Here is a 21,959-nt window from a genome sequence, read left to right as displayed (position 1 = left end):
CTGACAGATCCCCTGAAGTGCCTTGAAGAGGGATACTTAAGGAAGCATTAAAGACAAAGAGCTCATAGCTTAATACCTACATTCCCAGCATGTAGCTTACAGCTATCGGTTACCTAAGTGGAGTCAGAAAAATTTTAGGATGTGGCAAAGAATTTAGTGGAATTCAATCTCTATGTAGCAGCTGATGTCCCAAGTCTGACTGATAGGGATCGCAAATTTTCTAAAATGCGCCTGGATACTTTTATAAACAGAAAGGAAAATTCGAAGTTAAGTAAACCATTCTCCTTCCTAAGATGTCTTTCTTCCACACACATGGAAGCAAGCCCAGAAGAGCAGTCCAAGCAAGGAAGGTCATGACACCTCATCTTACTTTGTGCAGTCCGGTGACCTTGGGCAGATACTCCACAGAGTATGTCTTGTTCTTGTCGCTATCGGGGGTCACGTGTGCCTAGGAAAGAAAGTGAATGACAATCAGAGAAGGCACCGGGTGTGAGTAAAGGCAGATCCTAAAGCGGGGTGCCAGGCAAGGAACTTGCCCTGGCTATTTTCCATCCCACCACCCCTACAGACCACCCCAGGAGAAAAGCAGCCTGAAGTCACAGAAACAAAATCACATAGCACAGAGGTATAACCAAGTCAAGACTCTCCACTGTCTCAGGGCTGAAACTTTCTAGTTGGGAGAGACTATGAAGCAAGAAACATGAACTTTTATTGGCCCAGTCGTTATTAAGAGCTTATGAAATACCAGGCCCCATGTCAGGTACCAAAAGTAAAACAAAATCAGGCACAATTCCTGCCCAAATGGGAGAAACAGACAATATGCTGGTAAACTTAGAACCTCGATGGTGCTAAGCACTAGGAACGAAATATAGCCCCGAGAAGACAAGTAAACAGAAGAAACATTACTTGCAAAGGCCCTGAGGGAGGAACCAGAGGATGCTCAGCATGAGAAGAGTAGGGAATCAGTATCATTACTGTACTGCATTCTATCAGTATTATTAGTCTATCGGTAATTATATTGTTACTGTTCTTATGGCCATCGGTATCTAAAACCTCGACTAACCAGGTTTTTAGCTAAATCCAAATTATCCATTATTTGATTAAAGATTGTGCCTTGGGTATCAATTTACATGATTTTTCAAGACATAGCCCTTGGGCAAGTTACTTTAACCGCTCTAAGTCTCAGGATCCCTTTTGGAAAAGGGATTTTGTTGTGAGCTTTCATGAGGAAGATGGAGGCACAGTCCCTGTCACAAGCCCCAAAAGGTCCATGGGATGCTAATCAAGGAGGCAGCATCCTCCAAGGTACCTCCTCTTTGTTCCCTTCGGGGTCCTCAACAAACACCATAACGTCTCCTTGCCCCGCGCTGATGGTGTCCACAGTGAACTTGGCCGGCTGCTTCACCATGTTTCCAGTGGGCTCGATTCCTGTCACAGGTTTACAAATGCACATTACAAGCTGGCCTGACACACGCCATTCCCCACCATGTCTCCTTTGGGGAACTAAGAGATGGGACCCAGCCCTGCAGCTGCCATATGGGAGACAGGGACAGACTGCAGTGAGAAGGATGATCAAACACATCAAAACCCATAATGCTGTCCTTGTTACTTAAAGCCAGTAGCCGATTCTGAAATATGCAGAGCAATTCATTCAGAAGCCTATACAATTGTGAAAACATGTAACTAGCAGTAGGGTTTGCCTTGAGGGAAGTGACACAGGGGAAGACAAATGAAGTGTGGCTCTTTTTTAAAAAAGACCATTTCCTTGAGTTCCTGTTGTGGCACAGTGGTTAACAAATCCGACTAGGAACCATGAGGTTGCAGGTTCGATCCCTGGCCTTGCTCAGTGGGTTAAGGACCCAGCATTGCTGTGAGCTGTAGTGAAGGTTGCAGACACGGCTTGGATGCTGCGTTGCTGTGGCTCTGGCGTACGCTGGCGGCTACAGCTCCGATTAGACCCCTAGCCTGGGAACCTCCATATGCCATGGGAGTGGCCCTAGAAAAGGCAAAAATACAAAAAAAAAAAAAAAAAAAAAGACCATTTCCTATTACTTGAAATGTTTTTAAGTTGCATTTGATTATTATTTTTATCAGTTAAACTTTTAATTGAGACGACTGACCCAATTGAGACAGATTCATATGCAAGTGTAATAAATAATAACACCCTCTAGAAGTTCCTGTTGTGGCGCAGTGTGTTAAGAATACCACTACAGCAACTCAGGTTGCTGAGGAGGCACAGGTTCCATTCCCAGCCTGGGGCAGTGAGTTAAAAGATCCATTGTTGCTGCAGCAGTGACTCCACAGCTCAGATTCAATCCCTGGCCCAGGAAATTTCATATGCTGCAGATGCAGCCATAAAATAAAAACTAAAAACAAACAAAAAACCGCTATTGTTCCTCAGATGGTTACATCATACAAAACTCTAGTGCAACATCATAACAAGGATACTAACTTGACATCGTCAAGATACAGAACACTTCCATCCCATGGGGAACCCTCATGTTGCCCTTGTATAACTATCTCCTTTGTAACCCCTCCCACTACTAATCTGTTCTTCATCTCTGTAATTTTATCGTTTCTCAAAGGTCGTACAACTGGAATTACACATTGTGTAAAATTTGGGGATTAGCTTTCTCCACTTAGCATCATTTTCTGTAGTTTCATCCAGGTTGCTGTCTGTATCAATACCCTGTTCTTTTTATCACTGAGTATTATTTCAAGATATGAATGCACCACTGTCTGTTTAACTATTCACCCAAGGAAGAACATCTAAGTTGTTTCTAGTTATCTATTACTGATAAGTTTGCTATAAACACTCATGCATAGAGTTGTGTGTGAACATAAGTTTTCAACCCTCTGGATAAATGTCAAAGAGTGCAACTGCTGGGTCGTATAGTAGTTGTGTGTTTAGTTTTTTTTAACACTGCCAAACTGTATTCTAGAGTGGCTGTACCATTTTACAGCCCCACCAGCAATGTATGAGTGATCCAGATTCAATTTCTCTGGATCCTTGCCATCATTTAGTGTATGGCTACTTACTATTTTAGCCCTTCCTATAAGTGTGCAGTAGTTTTATTTGGCACTTTTCTTGTGGCCAATGACATTAAACATCTTTTCATGTGCTTCTTTGCCATTTGCATATTTTCTTCATGAAATGTCTGTTCTTATCTCTTGCCCTTTTTCAAATTGGATTGTGTGGTTATTTTTAGTTTTTAGGTTTTCTGACAATTGAATTTTGAGGGGTCTTTATAAATTCTAAATACTAGTGCTTTGCTGAATATGTGGTTTCCAAATATTTTTGCTCAGTTTTTACCTAGTTTTTCTACCTCTTAACTGCAAAAAGTTTGAAATGGTGAAAAAAGTTTTTTGTTTTCTTCTTTATTAAGTAAAATCCAGTCCCCTGGGGCCTATGGTCTAAGCAACATTTTGAGTTGTTTGAGATGGTGTCTAGGTAGCCAATAGGGCAGAAGCTAGTCTCACAAAAGTGGGGTGACCCAAGGGTGAGAGAGAACCCTCATAGCACACACAATCCAATGCTTGTGTTCTACACCAAGACCTCAGAATGTAGACCATACTCTTACATGTTTTTTTTTAATCTTTGATGAGGTCCAATTGATCATTTTTTTCCTTTTACGGATCATGTTTTCAGTGTCGAGTCTAGGAATTCTTTGCCTAGTCCTAGATCCTGAAGATTTTCTTCTACACCTTTTTCTGAAAGTTTTATAGTTCTATGGTTTCCACTGAAGTCTGTGATCCATTTTGAGTTAATTTTTACAAGAAGTTTGAGACAGAGGCCAAGGTTCATTTTCTCTGCCTCTGGATGTTCAGTTGCTTTTGAACCATGTGTAGAAAAGCTCTCTTCCCTGCAGTGAATTGCTTCTGTGCCTCTGTCAAGAATCAGTTGTGAGTATTTGTGTGGGTCTCTTTCTGGGTGCTCAATTCTGTTCCATTGACCTGTGTGTCTGAAATAACAGTCTTGAAATCAGATAGACTGATTCCTACCACATTATTGTCCATTATCAAAATAGCTTTCCTTACTATAATTCCTTTGTCTTTCCATATACTTTTTAAAGTTATAGCTTTTTCCTATCTATTAAAAAAATCTTGTGGGGATTTTAATAGCAATGGGTTAAACAAATATAAAGGGAGTTCCTGTCGTGGCTCAGAGGAAAAAAATCTGACTAGCATCCATGAGGACACAGGTTTGATCCTTGGCCTCTCTCAGTGGGTTAAGGATCCAGCGTTGCTGTGAGCTGTGGTGTAGATTGCAGATGCAGCTTAGATCCTGCATTCCTGTGGCTGTAGTACAAGCCAGGGACTCCAGCTCTAATTTGTCCCCTAGCCTAGGAACCTCCATATGCCATGGGAGTGGTCATAAAAAGACAAAAAACAAAAACCAATATGAAGATTTGGGGAGAAATGACATTGTTACTCTAACTTTTTCAACCCATAGAAAGTATGTCTCTCCATTTATTTAGGTCTTTGATTTCTTTTTTGTTTTGTTTTGTTTTTTGTTTTGTTTTGTTTTTTTGGTCTTTTTGCCTTTTCTAGGGCCACTCTCACGGCATATGGAGGTTCCTAGGCTAGGGGTCTAATCAGAGCTGTAGCTGCCGGCCTGCGCCAGAGCCACAGCAATGTGGGATCCGAGCCACGTCTGTGACCTACACCACAGCTCACGGCAACGCTGGATCCTTAATCCATTAAGCAAGGCCAGGGATCGAACCTGCAAACTCATGGTTCCTAGTCAGATTGTTAACCACTGCACCACGACAGGAACTCCGGTCTTTGATTTCTTCATCAGTGTTTTTGTCATTTTCAGCATAGAATTCTTAGCATGTTTTATTATATTGACACCAATTTCTCAATTTTTTGAGCAACTGTAAATGGGATGGTATTTTAAATTTCACTATCCTCATGTTCATTCTGGTAGACAGAAATACAAATGATTTTTACATGGTGATTCCTGTGACTGCTGAATTCAGTTATTCAAAGAGAGGGTTTTTTTTTTGTTTTGTTTTGTTTTTTAAGATTCTTTACAGTTTTCTACATAGACCATCATGTCATCTACATAGGTACAGTTTTTATTTCTTACTTTTCCATATATGTCTTTTATCTCCTTTTCTTGCCTGACTATACTGGCTAAAATTTGCATCACGTTGAAAAACAGTGGTGCAAATGGGTATCTTTGCCTTGTTTTGAATTTTAGGGAACATACAGTCTTCTTTTTAATTTTTTTTTTGCTGAGCCCACGGCATGTGGAAGTTCCTGGGGTAGGGAATGAACCCATGTCATAGCAGCGACCAGAGTTACACCAGTGACAAGGGCAGATCCTTAACCTGCTGTACCACCAGGGAAACTCCCTCAGTCTTCCACTATTAATTAGGTTAGTTGTAGATTCTTTGTGGTAGTTACTCTATTTCAAGTTGAGGAAGTTCTCCTCTAGTCCTCTTTTTCTGAATTCTTGTCATGGATGGCCACTGAATTTTGTCAAGTGTTTTTCCTGTGTCAATTGACATGATCATGTGATCTTCTTCAGTCAAGAAATACGTTGACTGCAGCCTTGCGTTCTTAGAATAAATCTTACTTGGTCATGATACATAATTCTTTTTATATTTTGCTGAATTTTATTTGCTTGTATAATGGCTAAGGACTTTTACGTCTATATTCATGATGGATACTGGTCTGCAGTTTCTTTTTTTGGCATTGTCGTTATCTGGTTTTGTTATTAGAGCAAAACTAGGCTCATAAAACAAACTGGGAAGTGTTCCCTTTTCATATTTTCTGGAAGAGATCATGTAGATTTGGTGTTAATGCTTCTTTAGATGTATGATAGAATTCTCCACTGAAATTATCTGGGCCCCGGATTTTCTTTTCCAAGAGCTTTTAAATTATAAATTGTATTTAATGGTTAAAGGACCTTTCAGGCTATCTAGCTCCTCTTAGCTGAATTTTGATAGTTTGTGTTTTTTGAGGAAAGTCTATTAAACCTACCCATATTTTGCGTATCATGTTCTTTCTTTCCGTTAATCCGAAATTCCCCCTTTCATTGTCTCCCATCTGTCCAGAGGATTGCCTTTACCAATTCTTTTAGGGTAGATGTGCTTATGACAAATTCTTTTCATTTTCCCTTACCTGAGAATGTCTTGATCTTCTCTTTACTCCTGAAGGATATTATCCCTGGATATAGCATTCTGGCCTGAAAATTCTTTACTTTTAGCACCTGGAAAATGTGGTGCCACTTCCTTCTGGCCTCTATGACTTTTGATGAGAAATCTGTCTTGCTATTTCTCTCCCGTAGGTATGGTGTCATTTCTCTCTCACTGCCTTCCAGTTTTTAGGGTCTAGTTTCTCGAAGTCTGCCTAAGACATGGCTTGGTGTAGACTTTGTGTATGTGTCCTTATGCTGCTTGGGTTTAGTTCAGCTTCTTGAATCTTTAGGTTTATGGTTATTTGTTTGTTTTTGCACAACTTAGGAAGTCTTCAGCCATTATTTATTTGAGCATTTTTTCAGCCCTGCTCTCTTTTCATTCTCCTTCTAGGTCTCCCTATGTTGCTTTCTTCTTGTTGTTGTTATTGTTTGTTTTGTCTTTTTGCCTTTTCTAGGGCCGCTCCCACAGCATATGGAGGTTCCCAGGCTAGGGGTCTAATCTGAGCTGTAGCCACCGGCCTACGCCAGAGCCACAGCAACGCGGGATCCAAGCCGCATCTGCCACCTACACCACAGTTCACGGCAACGCCAGATCCTTAACCCACTGAGCAAGGCCAGGGATTGAACCCGCAACCTCATGGTTTTTAGTTGGATTCGTTAACCACCAAGCCATGACGGGAACTCCTAGGTCTCCTATGATATGAATGTTAGATGTTCTGTTGTCGTTCCACAGGGTCCTGAGGCTCTGTTCATTTTTTTCAGTCTACTTTGTCATTCAGAATGATTTTTACTGTTCTACCTTTTACTTCACTGATTCTTTTCTCTGTCCTTCCATTCTGCTACTGACCTCATTCATTGAGTTTTTATTTCAGTTTCTGTATTTCTCAGTTCTAAAAGTGCCCTTTGGTTCTCCTTTATTATCTTCTATTTCTTTGTTTCAAATGTACTTGTAATTATTTGTTGAAGCCTTTTTATAATACGTGCCTTAAAGTCTTTGTTTGTTTGTTTTTGGTTATGCCTGTGGCATGTGGAAGTTCCTGAGCCAGAAAGAGAACCCATGCCACAGCAGCAACCCAAGCCACAGCAGTGACAATGCAGGATCTTTAACCCATTGAGCCACCAAAGAACTCCAATAGGCACCTTAAAATCTTCATCAAATAGTTCTATCATCTTAATGTGGGCATCAGCAGATTGCCTTTTTTCATCCAGATTGAGATATTCCTGGTTCTTGGTACAATAAGTGATTTTTTGATCGAAACCTGGATATTCTGGGTTATTGTGTTATGAGACTCTGGGTCTTATTTAAACTTTCTGTTTTAGTGGCCTTTTTATAATACTGCTCCAGCAAGGGAAGGGAGGGTGCATGCCTTGTTACCACCACTGGGGGAAGATGTCCAGGTTCCTGGGTCAACCTCCACCTGGAGGGGGCTCCATCAGCAGGTATAGATGATTACTCGTTACTGGTGGGTGGAAGTGGGAGTTCTAGCTCCCACTGGACCTCCAGTGGCAGCTGGAAGGCTAGGAGTGCCTCATTATTACCCTCGAGTGGCCTCTGACATCACTGTAGGGAGGGTGGCCCCCTTATCTGCAGGGAAAGTCTGGGCTCCCCACTTGGCCTTTGCTGGTGTCAGTAGGGGTTGGAGGCCACCGTTTATTCTGTGGCACTTGGCTGGAGTATAATAGCGATTGTTTAAAAGTGTTCTGTCTTGCTTGCTAGGCTGCCCTTTCCTGCTCTTTCAATCAGAGAGAGCAGGTGTTTGTTGAGGCTTTTTGTGCTTGTATCCATGGGCATTCCCAAGTCATTAGCTTCTTCAGCTCCAGGCCTGGGATATAAGAAGCAAAAGAAAACCCAAGGAACTCACTACTGTGTCAGTCTGTGTTTCCAAGGTCCCTAGCTGTTTTGCCTTATTCTCTGTCCAAGTCTCCCTACGTTTGTCCTGTAGAAAATGCCCAGGGATTTTAGTTGTGCTTACTAGGAAGAATTAAGAAAAATACTTCTACTCCTTCTTCCCATAAGTATTACATATTTTTAAGGTTTTTTTTTTAATTATAGAGAATTCTCAATGTATACAGACATAGAGTAAAATGAATCTCGTGTACCTATCACTCAGCCTCAACAACTATCAACTCCCAGCCAGTCTTGGTTCACACCTTCACTCCCACCTCTTCCCTTCTCCTGTATTATTTTGATACAAATCCTAGTCCTAACATTTTTCATCCACAAACATTCACTATGTATCTTTAAAAGACATTTATAGAATATCCACATCAAAACAAAGTCACATCAAAAAAATTAAAGACAATTCCTTAGTATCATCAAATATTCAGTGTTCAAATTCCTAATTATCTTATAAGTGCCATGAATTTTTAAAAGTTTTAAAAGGATCCCATAAGGTTCACATATTACAACTAGTTCCTAAGCCTCTTAAATCTCATTCACTCTCTACATTTCTCTCCATCTCTTCTTTGCCACTTATCTGTTGAAGACATTGAGTCATTTGTTACTCCTTCTGGATTTGTATTAGTTTTCCAATAAATAACAGAGTTTATTGGCTATAGATTGTTATATAACAAGATAACATTCACAATCTGCTAGGTAAGAAATGCAAAATGAAGAAAATACAGTTCGAACTCATCTCAGCATTAAAAAAAAAAGGCTGGAAAGAAACACCTCAGACTTTGAAGGAAGGAATGAGACTAGCAGATGGGAAGGAAGGTGTTCAATTTTTATTTTCTACATTTTTCTTTTGCTTAAAATTTTTATCATGATTGGGTCACTAAACAAATTTAACCCTGCACTTTAAATGTTTATTAATACTCTCTCCACCTGACTCCAAGAGCCTGAGAAACGACTTACCCTGCAGCCTATCCAAGGCCCAGGATGGGGCTCATCTACCCTGGCTGACCATGGTTAATTAAGAGGCCAAACCACATCCAGCACCTTGTAAACTCGCTCAGAGCTAACACAGGGAAACAATGGTCTCTAGGATTACTCAGAACGAAGGGTGCTGAGAGCCTGCTATGCAACGAATGCTTCATACGGAACATATGTTTTCTATTTAGTTCATGGCTGCATGTTTTCAACATCCCTAACCCAGCGAGGGAGCCCACCACAAAGACCTGTTTGTGGCTGCCGGTGCACCTCACCCCACCCCTCACTCCTTTCAGTGAATGGATCTCAGTGAACTAGCAACTAGAAGATGCAACGTTTCTACGCCTTGGTTCTGTTGGCAGAAATAAAGCAATGTGGCCACACAGGAGAGAGCAAATTGTCCCTCCCCTTTGTCTCTTCCTGAGCCAAAGATGATATCTAAGGTTCTGCCCATGTGGCTTCATGTGTGGCCTGTTGCCTACAATGACCATTTTCTCTTCCTACTTAAAAAGGAAAAAAAAAAAATTAAACACAGAAGAACTATACTACCAAGCAATTTCACTTCTAGAAATATACACAAAGAATTGAAAGCAAAGATTCAGATACTTATATATTCATGTTCACCACAGCATTATTCACACTAGCTAAAAGGCAAAAACAACCCAAGGGTCCACTGACCCAAGAATGGATAAACGACATGTGGTTTACACATAGAGTATCAGTCGGCTTTAAAAAGGAAAGAAATGTTGATATACGTACCAACATGGATGAGCCTTGAAAACACTATGCTACATGAAGTAAGCCAAATACAAAACAGCAGATATTGTATGATTCCACTTTAATCAAGTACCCCAAATAGGCAAATTCAGAGGCAAAATACAATAGTGCTTCCCAGAGGCAGGGGAGGGGTGGGGTGGGTGAGAATGGAGAGTTATTGTTTAATGGGTACAAAGTTTCAGTTTAGGAAGATGCAATGTTTGTACAACACAGTGAATGTCCTTAATGACACTGATAGTCCACTTAAAAATGGTTACATTAGTGAATGTTGTGTTATGTGTATTCTACCTTAACATAATAATGCAAAAATCCAAAAATATGCATACATGTGTGTGTGTGTGTGTGTGTGTGTGTGTGTGTACATGTTTCCTCCCTAAGTACATAACACAGAAGCAGAAGGAGGAAATGGCAATGACTAGCCACATTCCTTAACTGCTGCAAGTCACATTTTCTAGAAAACAGCATTGTGAAAGGAAACTGTTTCACATTAACAATGGGGAAACTGGACAGCCAGTGATAAGGTTATTGCAAACCAGCATTTTATGTCTTGATTAGATTCAATCCATTTGACCAATTCTGTTGACAAGAGATTTGGCTGTTTGCAGCTTTTTTTGCCATTAAGGAAGCATGGTCTTTAAAATCAGAGATCCCTGGAGTTCCCATTGTGGCGCAGAGGAAACGAATCCGACAAGGAACCATGAGGTTTCGAGTTCGATCCCTGGCCTCGCTCAGTGGGTTAAGGATCTGGCGTTGCTGTGAGCTGTGGTGTAGGTCGCAGACTCGGCTCAGATCTGGTGTTGCTGTGGCTGTGGCGTAGGCCGGCGGCTACAGCTCCGATTGTACCCCTAGCCTGGGGACTTCCATATGCCTCAGGTGCGACCCTCAAAAAGACAAAAAATAAAAAATAAAATAAAATCAGAGATCCCTTATTCCAACTACTATCTTTGGTTATAGCTAAGAGAAAGCACTTTCAAAGCAAGCGTGGACATGGACCGGCCAACCTTCAACTGACTGCATATGGAAGGAGGGAGTGGGCTTCAAACAAAACCCCCAGTTTCCATATAAAACAAACAATTGCACAGACCCAGCTTCATTGCCAAAAGGACCTCAAATGGCAAGTGAGTTTATTTCAGAACTCACTGTCCTCTGATCTAAATGATGATGAGAGGGACCCTGGCACTGATGCTGAGAACAGCATATGGTCAGAACCACCACCCTGGTCGTGTGTCATCTTAAGACTAAGCTGATGCCAAGTAGGATGATGCTATTTTCAAAGAGAAGGAGCAGATGGGACATGCTATAAGACAAGTGCTCTGGATCTTCAGAAAGTCAATGTCATTAAAAAAAATAAGAAGAAAGTTGGGGGGGAATTATCCTGGATTAAGAGTCTAAAGAGAAATAATAAAGCAGATGTGATGACTCTTAATCAGGTCTTGGTTTGTCAAACAAAATTGTAAGAGACAATTTTAGAACAATAGGGAAATTTGAATACAAACTGGATATAAGTTGTTATGAAATTACTGTTAATTTTCTTATGTGTAATAATGAATATTACAGCTACAAAAGAGGATGTCTTAGTCTTAGGAGAGGCCTGCTGGTGTATTGAGGAGTGAAATGTCACCATGTCTGCAATTTATTTTCAAATAATACAACGATCACGCACACACGTGCACACGCAGGCAAGAGAAAACATCAGAATGATAAGAACTATGATTCTAGGAGAGAATATACCAGATATGTTTTGTGTGTGAATGTTATCACAGTTGTAACCATGAAAATGAATAAATAAAACATATTCCTTTCCCTCCTCATAGAGAAAAGAGTAAATTGTATCTTGCTGCGCTAATCTTAACCAGAAACCACAGTGGGCTGAAATGCAACTATTCTCCTTAAAAAAGCTCATGTGCCTAAAGTCAGGTGCCAACCAGAAAAACAAGTTCCTCAAAATGCTTTGACCCACTGTAATGTTCTGAGCTGTCTCCTGGCAGTTGGTGGTGATATCATAAACAGGATGTCTTAGCAAGGAAGTATCGGCCAGGGGTTAACAATAGCTCCTATTCCATCTGGAAATCTGAGGCCGCTTCAGCATATCCAAAGAAGACATAAATCAGCAGCTCCTAGACCCAGGCTCCTGCCCCTACCCCACTGTGGTAATTTGAGGACCCCCTCCCTCCACCTGACCCCACCACCACCCTGTGGATTGGGCCTCTGATTCCTCATCTGAAAAATGGGAACAACAGTCCTTTCTTCATCCCAGGCTTACTGCACCCAAATCACAAAGCAACCAACTCATCCGTCTCCATCACATTAAGGCAGCAGCGTTTCTGAAAGCCAAGATTCACAAGGCAGAAAATGATGGTCATCAATAAATGGAACTTTAGGTAAAAACACATGTGACAAAGGAGGCCTGGGGCACCTTAAGGATTAAGTCTATACACTCTAGATTCTGAATAACCTCTAAGATCAGGGGACAAACCTCAAATCCAACACAGCCAGTACTTACCTCTGCCATAGGCCCTGGCCTTCTTGGGGTTGAGTTTGGGTTTAAGAGGAGCCCCTGGCTTGAGCTTGGCTTTGGGGAACTGGGACAGGTAAGTCATTACCGAGTGCTCATCTACATCTGGGTGAATAATTTCTTCAGGAGTGATGACCTAGAACAATGACAAGATAGATGAATACCTGGAACAAATCACTTTGTAATTACTGAAGTTTTTGCAAACATCTCCTAAACGAAACAGAAATTGAGTCAGTCTCTCAGTAAACTACATTAAACTGGCATGTCAAAATCAGTTTTGTTTTTTAAAACTTTTAGGAGTTCCCATCGTGGCACAGCAGAAATGAATTCAACTAGGAACCATGAGGTTGTGGGTTTGATTCCTGGCCTCGCTCAGTGGGTTAAGGATCCAGCATTGCCGTGAGCGGTGGTGTAGGTTGCAGACGTGACTCGGATGTGGCGTTGCTGTGGCTCTGGCGTAGGCCAGCAGCTGTAGCTCTGATTAGGCTCCTAGCCTGGGAACCTCCATATGCCGTGGGTGTGGCCATCAAAAGACAAAAGACAAAAAAAAGACCAAAAACAAAAAAAAAAAAAAACAACTTTTAGAGGTGTGACTGTTCCATTTGGAAGCTGAGGACCTTCTCCAGACAATTCTGTGCACAAGTTCTAGCGGTTCATATGTACCCTCCTGATAAAAAAAAGGCCACTCACTCCCCTTTCCAGAAAGGATAAGTTCTATCACATGAGGAGAGAGAAGAAACAAGTACACATGGGATTGGAGCATATTACAAAAAAGTGCATAGGTCAACTGGCCTTTTTCTTGGCTCATTCATCCATTGCCTGCATTTCTGTTAATTCAGCTACTAGTTTAAAGGGGGGGCAGAAAGAGTTCTCTTGTGGCTCAGTGGGTTAGGGATGCAGCATTGTCACTTCAGCAGCTTGGGGCACTGCTGTGGTGCAGGTTCAATCCCTGGCTGGGGAACATCCTCATGCCACGGATGCGGCGAAAAATCAAATAGAGAGATAATGCAATGACATATTAGTTATATGATCTTATAATAGACTGAAGGTTTATGTCCTCCCCAAATTCATACCTTAAAGCCCTAGCCCTTGGTGTGATGGTATTAGGAGGTGGGGCCTTTGGGAAGTAAGTAGGTTTAGACATTTGAGATCATGAGGGTGGAGCTCCCCTAATGGGATTGGTGCCTTTATAAGAGGAAGACCAGAGCTCATTCTCCATCACGTCCTTCCTGCAAGCCAGGAAGAGAGCCCTCGCCAAAAAGTGAATTTCCTGACACCAGGACTTACCAGCCTTCAGAAGTGAGAAATATATGTCCGTTGTTTAAGCCACATGGTCCATGGCATTGTTACAGCAGCTTGAGCTAAGAGAGGTTTCATATTAAAAGCCATTTATAAACTAAGAAGAGGAAAATTTTCTCCTAACATTCAGCTTAGGAACAAGGTTAGACCCATGCTGGACAGGTGGCCTCTCTGAAGGTGTCACAGCCCCAGTTGTACCACTTGACCCAACCCTAAACAGCACAAAAACTTCTCCTGTTCCCAACAAGAGGCAAGCCACACCTCTTCAGCTGAACAGAAGGCTCATGAACCGGGTCAGTCAAAAGCAGATGGATGACATATGTACCCAGCTTCCCTCACTCCACGGTTTAAAAAACAAAACAAAACAAAACACCACCAGCAAACATTCTGATGATTAGCCTGCAGCAACAAAATAGCTCTCTGGGTTTGTACAGTTGCTTCCAATACGTTCCATAAAATGGATGTGCATTGATTTAGCATTTCTTGTAGCCAGCTCCTTTAACAGCTTTATACAGTGCCAACATCACATGAACATCAAATGGAGATGGTTTTAGGTTTAAGGAGATGAAAAACACACCACACCACTTCCTGAATGTGGCAGAGCCAAGGAATGGGCCTTAGAACAGAGACATGATGCCAAAACCAAACCAAAAACACATAGGCAAGATTTTCTACCGCCCAAGGGATCCTGTTACAAAATACACTGAATTCAGCTCTGAAAACCAACATAACACCTTAACAGAGCCCATAGTGAGGTCATCCACCAATGGCACCAGCTACTCAGTTTCCTTGACCAGGTCTTGAACATGGGACTCAGAATGTCAGGAGGAGCTTAGAAGACTGGACCTCAACTAAGCAATATGGCTACTGCAGATGTTATCCAAGACATACTCAATTTCCAAGTTCTTTTGTTATATTCTTGTGTTAGGATCATGGGAAATACAAATTCCTCCACAATTTCCATTAATGGCTGGTTATCCTGGTTTTAATCTTTTAAAAAGTTCTAAGTGACTTTCTTAAAGAAACTGGATTTTTAAAAATGTTTTGTTTTGTTTTTCCCTTTTTGGTCACACCTTTGGCATGTGGAAGTTCCCAGGCCAGGAATCAAACCCATGCCACAGCAACCCAAGCCACTGCAGTGACAAGACTGGATATCAAACTCGCTGAGCTATAAGAAACTCCAAAAAAATGTTTAATAGGTTAAAAACGGTCAAATATTGGCAATTTCTTATGGTTAAGGTCCACTTTTGCTGTCTGGTGTCCAAAGATGGCCTTTGTGATCTTTGGAACAGAAATACTCCAAAATAAGGAGTTCCCGTCATGGCGCAGTGGTTGACAAATCCGACTAGGAACCGTGATGTTGCGGGTTTGATCCCTGGCCTTGCTCAGTGGGTTGGGTATCCTGCATTGCTGTGGCCCTGGTGTAGGCTGACAGCTACAGCTCCGATTAGACCCCTAGCCTGGGAACCTCCATATGCCGCGGGACCGGCCCTAGAAAAGACAAAAAGACAAAAAAAAAAAAAAAAAGAAAAAAAGAAATACTCCAAAATACGTCACACATGACAGTGAAAATTTTTAGGGGATCTACAAGCACCCAAGTAATGAGAACCTATTAATAAAGTGGGGAAGATGTGAGATGCCACAGTCAAGGCTCCTTGAAAGCTGACCACTGAGGAGGTCAGACTGCCTGCCAGACCCAGAGGCATCCATAGCACGTAAGGGAAAACAGCTTCATGGGACAGGCACGGGTGCACACGTACCTGTGGGACACCAAGCCAGTCGTCTGCCTGCTGCATGGCTTCTCGTGCATTATCCACAGGCTTTCTTGGGTCCCAGGATTCCCAGTCTGGGCACAGACCTGTCAACATAACACATAGGATGCTGTTAGTATTAACTGACTGAAGAGATTAAAGGAAGTTAGGTGCCTAAACTAAATCCACTCAGTTTCTTAACGGAGAACAATTTCTTCCAAAAATCTTAGTGAAGTGTATACTTCATGGGCCAAAGGTATCATGGAAATGAGTATGCCAGAGTAGAAACTACCTGAGCTGAGACTTCTCTTTCAGACTGGAATCTTCTTCCATTCAGATAGGGATTATCTTTAAGGGTGTGGTGTTAACAAATGAACAAAGCCTGAAAAACCATTTGGGCCTGATGCCTTTTTGCAGGAATGATTTATTGACCCATCACACTCACTACTCTGCTCATCAAATGTATGGGGCTGACACCAATGGGGGGGGGGGTCCTATGATTTAACTCAATTTTTTTTTTTAAATAATAATTTTTATTTTTTCCATCAGAGCTGGTTTACAGTGTTCTGCCAATTTTCTACTGTACTCAAGGTGACCAAGTCACACATATATGTCTATATTCTTTTTTCTCACATTATCATGCTCCATCATAAATGACTAGATATAGTTCCCAGTGTTATACAGCAGGATCTCATTGCTTATCCATTCCAAAGGCAAGAGTTTGCATCTATCAACCCCAAATTCCCAGTCCATCCCACTCCCTCCCCCTTGATTTAACTTAATTCTGACCCTATGTACCCAGAGATAGCATCAGAACCCACAGCTTAAGGGCTCAGTCCCACAAGACACCCCCAGCCCAACTTCAGAGCCCAATCACAAGTCCAGGTCTGTCACCTGGGCTTCTATAAGTCAGAGGTTCCCACAACCCACTCCTCAGGTCTGATCATTTCCTACAGTGACTCACAGAACACAGGAAACACTTCACTTATTGGGTTACTAGTTTATTAAAGGATTTTACTAAATGGAAGAGATGCCAAGGGGCAAGGTGGGAGAAGAGGAGAGGAGCTTTCATGTCCTTTTAGGTAAGCCACGCTCCCAGGACTGCCACATGTTCACCAACTGGAAGCTCCAAACCCTATAGTTCAGATTTTTATGGAGGCTTCATTACATGGGCCAGAATGACAATTACCTGCATGAGTAATTAACCCAACGTCCACCCCCTCTCTCCTCCCTGGAGGTCGGGGCAGGGGGGGGTGTGCATGCGCGCACAAGCTCCCCTGGCAACTGGCCCACCAGCCCCCATTCTTAAGAGCATTCCAAAAGTCACCCCGTTAACAAGTCACCCCATTAACAAACTCGTGTGGTTGAAAGAAACTGCTATCAAAGTTCCCATTATGGCTCAGCCGTAATGAACCCGACTAGTACCCATGAGGATGCAGGTATGATCCCAGGCCTTCCTCAGTGGGTTAAGAATTTGGTGTTGCTGCGAGCTGTGGTGTAGGTCACAGACGTGGCTTGGATATTGAGTTGCTGTGGCTATGGCATAGGCCAGCAGCTACAGCTCCGATTAGACCTCTAGCCTGAGAACTTTCACATGCTGAGGGTAAGGCCCTAAAAAGACAAAAAAAAGAAAAAAGAAAAAGAAAAGAAAGTTACCATTACCATGGCTCACTTAGCAAATTTCAAGGTTTTTAAGAGCCAGGATAGGGACAAAGACCAAACATGTATTTATTATAAGTCATAATATTGCGACCCCCATCCTGGATATATCTGAAAAGATTGGAGCATTCTATACAATTAAAAAATTCGCTTGCTCAAATAAGGCCTAAACCTAGAATTATCTCCAAAACAAACAAACAAACAAAACCATTGTAAACACAAGTACAGGACTGGAGGAAAAATCTCCAGGTTAGAACTGGAAAGAGGCATCCTAATATGTGATTTTGCATGGCAGCAAGGAAGAGGGCACTGGGGAACTCACTAATGCTGAGCTTTGAGTTACTTCTGGATAACACCAACTCACAGGTTCTCAAGGCAGACTGAGGCCTAGAGCCAGCTCTCCTTCCTTATCTAGCTGACACCAGCTAGTTGAGCATGCTTAATACTAATGTACCCAGCATATATAGAGCAATCCGTAAATGGAAAATACAATTATTAGAGCAGGGTTTTTTAATTCAAAACAACTTTGGAGGTGCACATAAACAAAGGCTCTGGTTTTTCTACTGAGAGTATACCAGCAAACTCTTTCCACCGATCTAAACTCTACAATGAGAATAATTACTACCCTGGTGTACATTCATCTCAGAAAAGAGGAGCCTGTCAAGGGTGGAAAAGGCTCCAGTTGGATCCTGACCAAGCACTACTTCACAGCAACGCAGAAAGAAAAAGGCGGAGAAAGCCATATACAGTCAATCCAGTGGTTGATAAAAATGGGTACTTTCCACTCAGTAAATGTTTTTAGATTTTTGTGCCAAACCACCTAATAGAGCATATGCTGAAGCCAATGGGAAATGAGGCACCAACTGGGAAAGAAGTGAGACTTAGGGTCTGGAGGCTAAACTCAGAGCATGAAAGCCTTCATTCAGAATTTGGATAAGTACTTCAATGCTCAAACAAGGCAATGGATGGATCTATAAGACTGCCATCGGAAAGGCACACAGGTCCATTTTTCCATCCTTTGGCTACCTTGCAATGGGCTAAAAACCAGGAGGAGTACACCAATCACAGTAAACCTAGCTTTCCCACTGAAAACAAAGAGGTTTAGAGTTCCCTGGTGGCCTAGTAGGTTAACAATCCAGCATTGTCACTGCTGTGGCTTGGGTTTGATCCCTGGCCTGGGAACTTCCACGTGCTACAGGTGTGGCAAAAAAAAAAAAAAAAAAAAAAAAAAAGAGGTTGAGGTGTCCACATGAGCATATATTTCCCCACCACCACCACCAGCCCCCAGGAAGAGATGGCTTAGGCAGTCATGGTCACTTACCTGGAGCACAGCTGTCTACCAGGGCTCCCAGGGCTTTGCCGTCCTGCCAGTTCTGGTTGAAGTTGGTGATGGGCAAGTAAGGGATCTTGTTCTGAATCCACCCCAGCAGCCTCTGCTTTGGTGTCTGCTTCTTGGCATCATCGTCCCCTTCATCCTCCCACACGGGCATGGAGATGGAGTAATGGAGGATCAGCGTCCATACTAGGCCCAAGATGAGCTTTAGGTTCCCATCCACGATGGCTTTGCTGTCTAAGCAGAGAGAGACACAGGTTTCATCAAACCTCTGGTTTGAATCAAAGTGAATCATACTCCTTATAAGAAAGTAAGTGGAGGAGTTCCCTTCGTGGCTCAGTGGCTAATGAATCTGACCAGGAACCATGAGGTTGCGGGTTCGGTCCCTGCCCTTGCTCAGTGGGTTAAGGATCCGGCGTTGCCGTGAGCTGTGGTGTAGGTTGCAGACGAGGCTCGGATCCTGTGTTGCTGTGGCTCCGGCATAGGCCAGTGGCTACAGCTCCGATTAGACCCCTAGCCTGGGAACCTCCACATGCTGCGGGTGCGGCCCTAGAAAAGGCAAAAAGACAAAAAAAAAAAGGAAAAAGAAAAAGAAAGTGAGTGGAGCCCACAATTGTTAGAAAACCATATTGAGCTATTTAAGAGTGAAAGGTTGCAATGCTGGCATTTGCTTCAAAATACTTCAAAGAGTTGAAATAAGATTCCACTGTCAATGGATTCTAAGTACACAAGAATGCATTATATATTGTTGTCTCTATTTTTATGTGCATTTGAAATTTTCTATAACAACTTTTTAAATTTAAAGAAATCATTTCAGAAATACAGACCATAAAAAGAGGTGGTTCCATTCCAGAGATAATCACCTGTTAACTTGGCAGCATAGAGTCTCCCAGATTATGTGTACAAATATATGTATGCGGTTGCTGCCCTGAATATATACCATATGATTAATCTTGAAATTTTTCTTTTCACTAATCACTATGTCCTAGACATCTTTTCCCTATAAAAAGCTGTTTCTGTTTACATCCCATCTACAAGTTTAAGAGGACAGTTTCCCTCAAATCTCACCAATACTGGGTGTTATCAGTCATGTTCATGTCTGCTTCTCTGACAAGTTAGTCATTCATAAAAGAAAGGCACTAATCATTAAGCTAATCCAACTGGGCAGTGTTGCCAGGAGGCTAAAGTGACTGGCTGAGGTCATGACCCCTTTTCTAATCTGGTCTGCCCCTCCTGGGACTCTCACTGCCATTGGTTTCCTCTTTCTACTCCCCTTGGTGTCCCTGTGACTCTCTGTTCTCTTTCCATCCTCCAGCAACGGGCATCAAAATTCAAGACATGTGTCTATCTGTCTGCCTCTCTCCATTTCCTACACCCTTTCCCCACCAAACATCCTCTATAGCAACCTCCCATTCTACTAGGACCCCAAGCTCAGAACCACCTTAGACTCTTTCAAAGCCCTGGTACAGATTCCACAATTCTCTCCCTTCCTAATCCTTTTCTACACTCTCCCCCCAAAATATGCAGCCCTCCTCCCTTCTCTGAGCCCTAGACAGCCACGACGCTCAATCATTGTTCACAAATCCCCAGAACCATCCATCTAGTCAGGTACCTCTGTGCTTCCCAATTAGCTAATAGTCCCTGCTGTTCAGAGTCAAACTCTGGAAACATTCAGCACCTTGAGAGAGGTACACAACCTCCAGCCAGCCTGCTTTTTTCCACCACCCACCTCGCTCCATTCCTGGAGCACATCTTGGTTAAATCCTTTGGAACTCTCCACCTGTCCTGCATTCCCTGTGATGGGAAGGCCTTCACCCCTTTGTCCTGCAGGACAAGACCTGGATCATCATTCAAGGGCCAAATCTAACAGATGGTGCCCTCCACTCCCACCAGCCTATGTGTACCATGCCAGAATCCTCTCATAACAAGGACCATTCATCCCTCAGCTTCCCACCCCCACTCTAGGGCTGTCAGTCCCTAACGGGGAGTAACTGAGCTTTCTTCATCTTGCAACTCCCCACGCCCTGTCCCTCCCACCGCAAGCCACCTTAATGTTGGTTAAATGCACGTCAAACTGCACTTAATGAAACCCAACTACAACCACACGAAAAATATACTCACGTGCTGATAAGGAGTAAATGACATGCCATTCAAAACTGAAAGGGTGGGGGCTTCTTTTTGAAATCAACCTGTTTATTGTTAGTCTCTCTTACAAGAAAGAAAGAGAGAAAAAAAAAACCATCTTAAAGCCCACACCCAAACCCACAGAAATCAAAGGTAATTTCATGGTTGCAGTTTCAGTCATAACAAAACCTGATCATGTAAAACTGGACAGAGTAAAGATCAGCATGAACTGGCTGGTAAGGCACTAAATTTGAACAACCCTTATTCAAAGTTAAGCTGCCCAGGGACATTCTACATAATGAATTGCATAACTAACTTTTTTTTTTTTTTTTTTTTTTTTTTGTCTTTTTGCCCTTTCTAGGGCCACACCATATGGAGGTTCCCAGGCTAGGGGTCGAATCGGAGCTGTAGCCACCAGCCTACACCAGAGCCACAGCAACGCAGGATCCGAGCTGCATCTGTGACCCACACCACAGCTCACGACAACACTGGATCCTTAACCCACTGAGCAAGGCCAGGGATCAAACCCGCAACCTCATGGTTCCTAGTTGGATTCGTTAACCACTGCGCCACAAAGGGAACTCCTGTATAACTAACTTTTAAGCAGGACTGTCCACATAACTCACCACGGGGCCCAGTGACAAATGAAAATACAGGACTCCTTGTCCAAAAAGTATTAAGAATTTCAAGACGGGCAAGAGCAGTGCATTTAACCAAGTACATAGAACCCTTCTGAGCATGGGACCCTGCAGAGCAGCCCAGATTGTGCAACCATGAACCCAGCTCTACTTCTGAGGTCCTGTGGTCAATAAAGGAACAGTGATGCGGATGAAACATTGAACCCTGCACATAATACGACTATCTAAGGAATTCATGCTACTAAACCATACATTTCTCCAGCTGACAGTCCTTGATCATGACTGAAATTTTTGGATTAGAAGTCCTGTCATGGAGGTTGTCTTTCAAGTGCTATTGATTACTGGGTTACTAACCTACCAACAGATTTAAAAAAAAAAAAAAATCCAGGTCAAACAATTTTCCATGCCAGTTTCCTTATAATTCATGCTAAAGGTAGAAGAGCAGTCTTCAGAAGCAGGGTCGGGGGAGAAAGTAAAGTGTGTACATGCTTATTGATAGTAGGGTAGCAGAGTGGACCTGGCCGGGTCTGGCCTTGCACTAGGCAGAATCTAAACAGGCCAGGAAGTATCATCCAGCCGCAAGCATCAGTCTGCAAAGCTCAAACTTTCCTGAGTTATGTGTTAAATGCTTTTCAAATGCAAACTTGCAGATTTTGTCCATAAATCAAAACATGAAACCAGTTTGCTCTATTTTTACCCAGCTTACACATGTTGGTTTAAAGGAATGAGACATGAGTCTTTTTCAAAAAGATTTTGGGGGAAATATGACCCAGTAAAAGTCTGAGCCAAATTTATGAAATACACAATGCCCAGAACTTCTGTTTCCAATGAATTCAAGGTGGG

General features: G+C 42.4%; 1 protein-coding gene across 10 annotated transcripts in view; it reads right to left on the bottom strand.

Annotated features, from left to right (window-relative positions):
• FLNB (filamin B) overlaps window positions 1-21,959 on the bottom strand; it is a 149,493-nt gene that overhangs the window by 73,257 nt on the left and 54,277 nt on the right. For all 10 annotated transcript variants that reach the window (XR_002337597.1, XR_002337598.1, XR_002337596.1 and 7 more), the window contains exons 2-6: window positions 18,343-18,591; window positions 15,372-15,469; window positions 12,301-12,448; window positions 1,310-1,428; window positions 371-448 (exon numbers count right to left, since the gene is read on the bottom strand). Coding sequence is in view for 7 of the 10 variants with exons in the window: in XM_021069061.1 (XP_020924720.1) it covers window positions 371-448; window positions 1,310-1,428; window positions 12,301-12,448; window positions 15,372-15,469; window positions 18,343-18,591 (692 nt within the window). In the remaining 3 variants the exon portion in view is untranslated. The remainder of the gene's footprint in view (window positions 1-370; window positions 449-1,309; window positions 1,429-12,300; window positions 12,449-15,371; window positions 15,470-18,342; window positions 18,592-21,959) is intronic.

The sequence above is a fragment of the Sus scrofa genome, chromosome 13 (genome assembly GCF_000003025.6).
Source record: "Sus scrofa isolate TJ Tabasco breed Duroc chromosome 13, Sscrofa11.1, whole genome shotgun sequence".
NCBI lineage: Eukaryota > Metazoa > Chordata > Mammalia > Artiodactyla > Suidae > Sus > Sus scrofa.
This window is presented reverse-complemented; position numbering and strand designations above follow the sequence as displayed.